Source organism: Rousettus aegyptiacus, unplaced genomic scaffold (genome assembly GCF_014176215.1).
Source record: "Rousettus aegyptiacus isolate mRouAeg1 unplaced genomic scaffold, mRouAeg1.p scaffold_m13_p_13, whole genome shotgun sequence".
Classification (NCBI taxonomy): domain Eukaryota; kingdom Metazoa; phylum Chordata; class Mammalia; order Chiroptera; family Pteropodidae; genus Rousettus; species Rousettus aegyptiacus.
This window is the reverse complement of record NW_023416288.1, coordinates 38769501-38780442: the sequence shown is the minus strand read 5'-3', so window position 1 is coordinate 38780442 and position 10942 is coordinate 38769501. Positions and strand designations below refer to the sequence as shown.

The 10942-nt window shown below is 39.9% G+C and overlaps 1 protein-coding gene across 1 annotated transcript in view; it reads right to left on the bottom strand.

The window, feature by feature from the left end:
• AVL9 (AVL9 cell migration associated) overlaps window positions 1–10942 on the bottom strand; it is a 36061-nt gene that overhangs the window by 5298 nt on the left and 19821 nt on the right. Inside the window, exons 11-15 of the mRNA XM_016160162.2 lie at window positions 8691–8825; window positions 7338–7557; window positions 3931–4048; window positions 1398–1451; window positions 830–918 (exon numbers count right to left, since the gene is read on the bottom strand). Coding sequence (XP_016015648.2) covers window positions 830–918; window positions 1398–1451; window positions 3931–4048; window positions 7338–7557; window positions 8691–8825 — 616 coding nt within the window. The remainder of the gene's footprint in view (window positions 1–829; window positions 919–1397; window positions 1452–3930; window positions 4049–7337; window positions 7558–8690; window positions 8826–10942) is intronic.

Here is a 10942-nt window from a genome sequence, read left to right as displayed (position 1 = left end):
TTTTTGAAAGAGTTTGTAAAAAATTTATCTCATTTCTTAAACTTTTGATGAAATTCATAAGTAAAGCCACCTGGGCCTGGATTAAATTAAAAACCTACAGCAAGGTTTTCAATTTTTTATTTCAATTTATTTAATAGATAGAAGGCTATTCAGATTTTCTATTTTGTATTGAGTCAGTTTTGGCAATTTGAGTCTTCCAAAGAATCTGTATATTTCATCTAAGTTTCTAAGAAACTGGCATAAATTTATTTACAGTATTCCCTTATCCTTCTGATTTCTGAAAGATCTGTGGTGATATCCTTTTTTATTCCCAATACCGGTAATTTATTATCTTCTCTCTTTTTCTCTTCATTAGCCTATAAATGTTTTATTAATTTTGTTGATCTTTTAAAAAAACCCACTATTGGTTTCACTGATTTTGTTTGCTGTATGATGCCACCTTAGAAGCCAGCAGCTCTGAACGCCAGCTTTATCATCACTCTCTACTATTTATAAAGAACTGTGGGCAGCTCGGCCACGGCAGGGAAACTCCAGGAAAGCTCGAATCCTGATAACAGAACAGTGAACTCTTCAGAAGAGTTCGTCACTCTCCATCAGATGTGGCAAAATTTGCTGAACTTTGATATTATCTGGTGCCACAACAATTTTTTTAATAAGACAAAAGTTAAAACGACAACAACAAACAAATCTCTATTCAACCATGGGAATGTTCTTGTGTTATTATGTGATACACAGATCTCTATAACTTTAGTATGTTTTTATCAACGACATATTGAGGATCGAGAGCTATGTGTTATGATTCCAGTCTGTTCCTGGCTAAAGGCCTTACCAACAGCTTTTCCTGTTTGTACAACATTCCGGCTGGTTGTGACCATGACGTTTCCAAGTTTTTTGCCACGTTCACTGTTTTGAACGGAACTGAGTAAAGGAAAGAAGTGTTAAGCACAATTAAAAAAAAAAAATCTCTCTCATACACACACTACTCTATAATCATACCCCAAATCAGAATTGCTGAGCAGCTACATTCTTCATTATTTGTTATGCATCAATTAACTTACTAACCTTTTGGGCATGTGTCTCTTTAGAAACTACCAAGTGGTAAGGACAGAAGGAAGGTACACATAGGGTTAATTCTCCCTAGTCACAATTGGCTGAAGTGACTTCACCAAAATGAAAACGGCAAATCCTATTATTAGTTCACACCGTTCTTCATGAAACAGCAGTGTTTTCACTTTGAAACATACACACTGCTGAGCTAGAGACTGTTACGCACATATTTGGTTACTATTCAAAGCACAAGTCTATCAAGTGGAGAAAAACAATTCCCAATTAGCAACGGAACACATGGTGTAAATTCAGACCTAAGAATTTTCCTCGCATTTTCTCGAAATACTCACTGTGAGAATCTTAACTTCACGTCGGACACCGAGTACTGGCCTTGAAAAGGATGGCTGTAAAACAAAGTTCCGGTTAGACTATGAGTACCCCAGAAATAATGCTGAGCGACAGAGCTACCACAAGTGCTGATTTATCAGTAACCTCGCTGGGCCGCAGCGCTCCGAACATCTGCTCATAGTGATGGGAGCCTCCCTGAGCTTATTTCCTCACTTGTGAAACAGGTGCTTTTTTTTTCTTGGGTGGGTGGCTGTGATGCTCTTATTTATTTGGTCAGGAGTGGGGTCTAAGCACCAACATTTTAGAAAACCTCCCCAGGACAGTCTGGGTTTGCATCACTGACTTAGGCAATGACCATGGATTGTTCCTTGATTCTGGTCATCTTATAATCGTGTGCCAGTGGTCATAAAAAGATCTGTAGACAGACTGCCAAAACCTCTATTTTCTATTAGAAGAGCAACTCAAAATGCAGGTTTTAAAATATACAAAAGGGAAAAAGTGTGTGTGTGTGTGTGTGTGTGTGTGTGTGTGTGTGTGTAAAAATCAGGTAACTAAACCAAAATTACACTATAGAAGGAGTCAATAAATATCCAAATTCCTATCTCATGCCCAGGGGCCTATCAATGTCAAACAAAGAAAGTACCCCTAACATCAAAATACTATTTATGGCTTTTCACATGACAACAAATTTCTCTTTTAGCCATATGAAGCATATTAACAACTTGCCTCTTTTCCTGGATTTCTGAATCACAGGCTGAAAAAATTGAAAGATTACTTAATCATTCTTGATATTCCTAGAAAGGTTGTGTTTAAAGGATGAAATATACCCTTTGCTTATTAAGGAGAAGTCGGAGAACTGCCTTCTCTGATCTTTAAGAGTTGAAGAACGGGTTTCACAGATCTCAAATCTTATGATTAGTTTGAAATATTTCTAAATTATATCACCTGATAACAAATAAAGACTATCATTTCTTGTTTTGAATTTGGTGAAAATATTGAAAATCTGCTCACTATCCTACTTACATAATTTCCCTACCTATCTTTTTCAGGTCTATGTATTTCTTAAGCTTTCTCTTCAATCTAAGTAACTTCAATTTCTTTACATATTTAAAAAAGTACTGTTCCACAATCCTTTAAAACCCATTCCAGCTAAGCCTCTTATAGACCTGCATTAAAATCTGTAGAGCTGGTTCTGCAGAGTTAAAGTCACGGCAGATGCAGAGACTGGGTAAAGATGCGACCAGGTTATCAGTGCACAGAGTGGAGGAGACCGGATGTCCCAGAATGCTGCACTGTGGCCGGTCATGGCACCCTGCCCCCACCCCAGCACTGCCACAGCGAGTGCCACCAGGCCAGCCAGCTCACATCTGCTTCTCTTCATCATGCTTTAGAGTACAGACCTTGTGGGTAGTGAGGGAGAAGACTTTGAACTCTCAGCCCTTTCATTTAATACTATTAAAACATCTTTGCCTTTTAATTCTGCTTTTACCACATTCGTATGGCAACATAGGTTTTTGCTATAGCCCAATATGATGATTAAATTCACCAAAATTGGTCCTGAACCTAGTCATTTTTCTTGATAGATGATATAAAGTTTAACACACTCTCTAAAACTCTGCTACACTACCTCATCCTTGCAGATGCTCCCCCAAGTTACTATGACATAAACATCTGGATTTTGTGGGGGGGAGGAAGGGGGAGTATCCTTTCTAGCATCACTGAAATCGCATCCCCAGTCTAGCTACGTTAACCTTAGCTTCCAAATAATATGGTAGTCAGTACAAAGTTGATATTTGTCTGCTTCTCACCAAGAAGCAAAAGTTTAAAATACAAATGCTTATATGCTTGTATGATAAAAAAAAAAAAAAAAACAAAACAAAACCCATCATTTTAATCTTTTAACTTAGAAATAGTAAGTTCCCAGGATGTACGCGCTGTGTTGGCTGATCTCCTTAGACTCTACTGGTCCCTGTCACACCCTGATGGTCTTGTTCCTGACGGCTCCACTCCGTGACATTGTCAAATGTCTATGTGTGGGTGGGACAGTCTTTGTACAGCCGACATTCAATACTGTGACAGGCATTACATTTTGCTGAGTATTAGAATCTGATGAGGGAGCTAGGTTTGAGCAGATATCTAGGAGTTCGAATATCAACTTTAGTTTTCTACACTTCACATTGTAAAACCACCTCTCAGTTTTAACCAGTGGTAGTTCCTTCGAGACTTCCTTTTGTTGGACCGTCCTGCTGAGGGGCAGGTCCAGGAAAAGGGAGAGGCGAGCCACCCCGTTCTGAGCATTGCTGATGGCCAGCGTTTCCTCCTCACACCCCGAGCTTCTGAAAACGCTTTGTGCTTTTTGTGTAGTGTGAACAGGTATGAAGGCTCCAGCTACTTCTCTACCTTTGGGGGCCTTTTACAATCTACTTAAGGAGATTCTCGAAGATCTTCGCAGTATCACTCAAGTTAGGGTTTGACTGGAGCACATTAGGAAACCGGCCAGTTCGTGTTCTAGCTGTCTCCGGAGCACGTGCTTACTTGGGGTTTATTTCTGCAAGTGCCGGATGCTTGTTGCTGTTCCAGACCCTGTAGTTGTGAGTGCTCTTCCACGCTGTAACGAAGGTTGTCCCGTAGTCCGATAACATCTTCTCGTTATCTGTTAAGTAAATATTAGAAAGTTGAGCTGGACTGTAGCCAGTCAGGGATGTGAAGACTAACAATCAAAAGGGTAAAGCAACAGTTTCACCTCCTCTGTCTCCCCGCTTTTTGGGGGAGAGAGCCTACAGATGTCAAGAGACGTGGATCTAATTCCAGACATCCTGTAAAGAAGCTATGTGGCCTTTGGTGAGTCATTTAATCACTCAGAGCGTCATTTTCCTAACTGGAAAGGAAGAGGATTGAGCCGGATATTGTCTACGGTTCCTTAAAATTCCAAAATATGTGCATGTTCTCCTTACCAAGGTTAGCATGGTATTGTTTCTTAAACAAAATAACAGGTGGACAGTGAGAAAATGTACTGATGTTTACACATGGAGGAGACAACGGGGTATCTTTCTACCTTTTCACAAATGTCATATTTTCTACAGAAAAAGATTAGAACGAAAAGATGAATTGGTTCTTTTAGGCACTATTTTCTCTTTGGTCTTTGCCTTACTCTTTGGTGAAACTCAGTTTCTATGCATTTCATTGTCAAAATACTCAAAATAACAAGGGGATTTTCACAAACGATGTTGAAAACTTTTCTACTTTATGAATACCACGGAGAAGCTTCAATACAGAGCATTTCTTCTACTTGGAAAAATAGAAAAGGTTTGGAGAACTGATTCCAATGGCTGTTACTCCATATTTTAATTGTGAGCTGCTGGACTACATCAAACTAAAAAGCTTCTGCTCAGCAAAATAAATTGTCTTTTCCCATTGAGACAACCATTTCAATGGGAAAATATATTTGCAAGTAATGTCTCTGATAAGTGCCTAATATCTAAAATATACAAAGAACTCAATACAACTCAATAATAATAATAAAAAAAAAATCCAATGAAAAAATGGGCAGAGGACCTGAACAGATACTTCTCCCTAGAGGACATACAAATGGCCAACAAACATGAAAAGATGCTCAACATCGCTAGCTATTAGGGAAATGCAAATCAAAACCACAATGACATACCATCTCACACCTGTTAGAACAGCTATAATCAACAGGACAGGACAAGTAATAACAAATGCTGGAGAGGATGCGGAGAAAAAGGAACTCTCACACACTGCTGGTGGGACTGCAAATTGGTACAGCCACTATGGAAAACAGTATGGAGGTTCCTCAAAGAAATAAGAATTGATCTACCATATGATCCAGCAATCCCACTGCTGAGTATTTACCCCAAAGACTTGAAAACCCATATCCGAAAAGATATTTGCACACTGATGTTCATAGCAGCATTATTCACAGTGGTCAGGACATGGAAGCAACCGAAGTGTCCTACAATAGATGATTGCCTAAAGAAGCTGTGGTACATATATACAATGGAATATTACTCAGCCATAAGAAGAGATGAAATACTGTCATTTCTACAACATGGATGGACCTCGAGATAATCACGCTAAGCAAAATAAGCCAAAGATGAAAATCACATGATATCACTTATATGTGGGATAGAAACCTAAAACCAACACATGAACAAGACAGAGACTCAAGGACATGGACAATGGACTAGTGGTTACCAGAGGGTAGGGGGTGAAGGAGGAGGGGAGAGGTAAACAGGTAAAGGGAGTCAAATGTAGGGGAGTTAGGAGGAGGGCGAAGTGGGTAAAGGGGATCAAATATATGGTAGCTGAAAGAAAATGGATTTTGGGTGAGAATCACATAATAGAATATATAAGATGTCAAACTATTATGTACACCTGAAAATTAGATAATTGTATTAACCAATGTTACCCCAACAAACTTAATAAAAAAATAAATAAATAATTGTGAGCCGCTTGCTTTGAAAGCGCCATGACTTCCACTGCTGAGAAAGGAACAGGAGGGTATACATGGCTCCACGTGCAGCATAAGAAAGGTCTGCGAACACATTCCTCGAACAGTTCATTGGGCTGAATTTTCTTTAACGGCACAGACCTGAGCCAGACAACTTGGGTTTAAATACCAGCTCAGTCTCTCACCAGACGGATGAGCAAGCTATTTGATCTTACCGTGACTCATGTTCTCTTCTGTAAAATGAGGACAACAAGGGTTAGTTGATGGAAAGGGCCCAAACAGGTTCCTGCACATTTTACATGTGCCCCGCCCCCACAACCTTTGACCCCCCCCCCCCACTACAAAAATACCAGCTACTCTTGTTCTGTGCTTACAGCTACCTGGGCAAATGTTTTTTAAAAAGTAAATTAATTACTCATAAAGCTGAAAGATAGCAGAAACGGGTTTTCTTACTAGATCACTGCATGCCTCTGGTTAGAGGATTAAATTTTGGTGTCGCAGCTGGTATCTTTGTGAAAAAGGCAGACACATTTAAAAACATCCCACAGACAAATAAGAACCTGCTCCGTAGCTTTCCTTTGTAAATGGAAAATGTCTGAAGGCAGAACTTAGAAACTCCATGTACGCTATGTGAAGAACTAAGCTGGGAGGCGGCAGTGGTGGGGTTGAAAACCCTACCGACCCGTGTGGATGTACTTAAGTGCCACAGGCGAAGACAGTAAATTTTAAGTATAGGCGTTTCACCACAATTAAAAAACAACACCCCAAACAGTGACAGAGATCACTGAAACAGAGCACAAACAAAAGCTCAAGACTCTTAACAACAGCAGCAACAACAGATCTACTGAATCTCTGCTCAGCGTGCAGGGTGACCAGTGCCCCTGGTGCCAAGGCCCACGGCAGAGTGTCACTTTCCTTTCTTAGATACTTTCTCCTATGGGGAATGAGATAGTTTTAATACAAGATGATTCTACGTTTACCTGCTCCATTTTAACCATTTAATAGGAATAACATTTCTCAGAATGGGGAAGAAATGTGAAACTTTAATCACTCAGAATGTGATGTTTTTAGTTCTCTTTTCTCTTTTTATATAGCTTAAAAACATGGAGGCACTGTTTAAAAATAGTCCCCAAATACTGATGATATATCCTTTCATATGGTGGAACACTAAACAGCCATGTAAAAATGACAAATATCTTGATATATACTTATGTTTCTATTATAAAGAAAAACTCAGTTTAGTTTGAAATCCATTTTGGTAAAAGAATGACCACGAATACCACAAAACTAAAGTCTAAAACATATACAGATAAAAAGGTCTGGAAAAATATAAGTACTCAAAATGCTAAGGGTAGTTACCTCTGAATGACGGCGTAACAGGTAACTTTTCTAGAACGACAATGTACTTCTTATGTAATCAAAGCATGGTAATCGTTACAAGACGGAAAGTGCGTGCCCGAGTGCTCCTTACCCAGCTGCAGCGTGGCAGCCAGCAGCGCGTGGATGTAGACCGCAAACTGGGCTCGGATCCACTCGTCACCACCCTCCCAGCCCGTGCCATCCAGGAAGACGTCATCGCGGTTCTCGGTCACGTGCTTCACCAGGTAATCTGCGAACCTGAGGTCTGCAGTGGTGGGGTGAAGCAGCTTCCTGAGCTCCGGGTCATGAATCTGGATCAGGGCTTCTTCTACCTAGAGGGCACCCAGGTACAAGGCAGAGTGTGGGCATTCACGCAGATGCCCACGCCACACTTCAAAGAGTAATTACTGGGAAGTTGCAGCTGGAAATAAAATATACGAATGACAGAATACTCAAAGGGTGAGTCTAAGAAACAGGTGTTTCTACTGAAATTTTTATCTATCTTGTAAAAATGCTCATTTTGGGGGGAAATTTATGCATAAATATTTAATTTTGAATTATAGAATTCATATTGACTGTCGGAAAATATTAAAAAGAATAGTATTACCTTTATTACACAACCAGAAATGAATTAATAAGTATAATTCCTAAACATTTTTCCTCTGAGTGCACAGATACTTTGGAGTATTTCTGCTATGTGATATTTGATGTATTAAGAAATATGTGTAACTTATGCATGAGTATTGAAGCATGATCATAACAAATACCCATGAACTCGGCAACTTCAGAACTAGAACGTGACTAATCGTACTGAAGCAACTCCGTGGTCTTCCCACCTGTATCTGTCTGCCTTGGAAGGTATTGTATATTTTTCCTTTCTCAAAATTGGGATCATCATACATACACATTGGAACCCCGGATTTTTCATTTACATATTATAAACATGTCCCAGAAAGCAAGTTTTATAACAGAAAGTACCAAAACCTTAGGGTGGCTTAAATTTCCCTTTTTAAAAAAATTACCTGTAAAGCTGAACATATAATTTAAATTTCTTATATACTGATGACGTCTAATTTTATCTCTAGCTTCTTCTTCTCGATATCAGAAGCATATTAAACAGGCTAGAAAGATTTAAATCATTTAAACGATACACGCATTTTAATCGTTAACATCCCAGTAGGACCAGCTTGCCAGGGCTGAAGTCCTGGCTCGCCCACTATACTCGCTGTTTGATTACTCGGTTCCTTCACTGCCACAAGCATAAAAGAGAAGTAGCGACAAAACCTATCACACAGGTTGTTAGGAGAATTGCATCGGTTAATGCACCCGAGGCGCTCAGAACGCCCGGCACAGGAAGCGATTACTACCGTTATGAGTGCAATTACCATGCCCTCCTAATCCCATTTAAGAAAGAAGAACGGGGAGACCGGCAGTGTCAAGGACACACACTCACACAGAAACCTACTTCCACGATGGCATCGCTGAGGTGTTTCTGTTGCCGGAAAAGGATGTTAGTAGCTCCAGCAACAAATCCCCGAACGGTGACATCGGAGAGAAGATGATGCTGCTGCAATGCCATATAAGGCAAACACAGATATCCCTGCGGATTACGAAAGTAACAGACAATGTTAGAAAAGTGATGGAGCAGTCGCCTCTCATTTCAAGCCTAGAGAGCCAACGGTCGGAAAAGAAACGAACTGGACTCTTTCCACTTAGAAAATGAAGTACTCAGTTCATTACAAAGCATGTTGTTAAGTGTAAAGCTGTTGGTTCTTCTAGTAAAAATTTAACATGCACGCAATCTGCACATGACCCCGATGTACTATTACGAGAACTGCAAGGCACGGTATAGCATTTGTCTTAGTGTGCCCTTGTTAAAAATCATGCAAAAACATTTCAAGATCTCTATGCCTAAATGTTTAAGGCAAAAACGACGCAGGCAGTAGTGTATTTAATTAATTCCCATTTGAACTGTATTTGAAAACACCACTGCCCTGAGAATTAAGAGGTGGATTGCCAAACCACAGCGGACAATGACATACACAGAATGTCGGGAGAATGCCCTGAAGGAGGAAATGGAATTTCTGCTGAAAGATTCTCAATCAAGACAGATTTCCCACGAAGTGGCAAATCTCTGTGTGCAGCCAATGGGGCAGGCTTGCCGAACCTGCAAACTTGTTTTCAGTTTCAAGTTCTATGACAGTTCCATTCATTCATTCATTCATTCATTCATTTACTATCTCCCATCACGTTTTAAAACAACACTGAACTACTGTGATCTGGATGATGCCTTGTTCACAGCACAGGATGAGTCTCTGAGGGCAGGCACTATCATCCATTCCGATACTTCATGTTCCTCACTGCATCTCGGACGTGGCTTGTACCTAACAGGTGGCTGTTTAAACACTTACTATGGAGAAAAGACTTTCAAAAGCTGGAATACAGGTCTAGCAACTTGGTTTTATTCTTATTTTTAACATGTCTTCCTCTGCTCAACAAAACCCTAACAGAAGCAGTAAAAAGTAATCCCCGTCCATGCACTAGAGATACTTAGTATACTACGTTTCGTCCCATGACCTTTGTGACTAACGCTGGAAGGACCCTGCTCCTCACTCATTCAGAATCATTCAGTTAAAACAGCTGGTTGCTTTACTTTGTGTACTATGAATTTAAAAACAATAAACCTCCCTTTCCCAATTACATGTTTCTAAATATAAATGTTACAATATTGAATGCACTTTCAAAACTTGATGAGGCCCCTAGAAAACTTACTCCCCCAGAATTGAGAAACCTGCCAGTTGTACAAAAGATTTATTTTGCCCGTTTGTAAAAAAAGAATTTAATTGCTCATAGTACTACATGCATAATTGATACTGTTAGAGAGCGAAAGTCTATTGCCAACAATGAAATCTTGGCTAGGTCTATAAAATCGTGAAAACTCAGACATATGTTTTTAAAAATCGATGGTTCAAAGTTTTTTTAAAATATGAAAAAATGTATTCCTAAAAAAATCACGTGTGAGATTTGTAAGAAGTTACTTATTGCATTATTGTTTATTATAGCAAAAGACTGGAACCCTAATTATTCATGAACAGGGAGCTGAATAAATGTTTATCTGTGCGATGGAACACCCTGCTGTGTCAAAGAGCGAAGTTCATCTCCACGGGATATTTTGTAAGGAAGAAGGGCATAAAAACAGGCCTAGTCTGCTGCCACGTGTGTGAAAGGGAGGGAGAACATACCTGTGCATGTATTCATGCATGAAATACCCCGGATGGACACGAAAGACCTTGCTGTGCTGGCCGCCACCGGAGACGGCGAATGAGCAACGGGAACGAATGACATGGAGACTGTCTCACGGCCCTCTCGGAGCCATTTGAATGTTGAACCACATGAAAGTATTACATGTTCATGAAACTACTTACAATAGTAGTTCAAAACAGCTTTAAAATTTTGCCATCATTGCTTTCAATGATGATTGGTTTAGCCTAAATCCCTTACAGGTGCTTAACGTACGGCGAGAGCAAGAGCACGGGTCCCTCCGTACCCTTCACACCCAGCCCACCCCCCACTTTCCATTTTTGTAGGGTACTTTAACTCTCACATTTGGAAGCAACCTGAATGTCTATCGAAGGATGAGTGGATAAACGAAATGTGGTAGATACATACAATGGACTATTAGTCAGCCTTAAAAAAGGAAGGAAATCCTGCCATAAG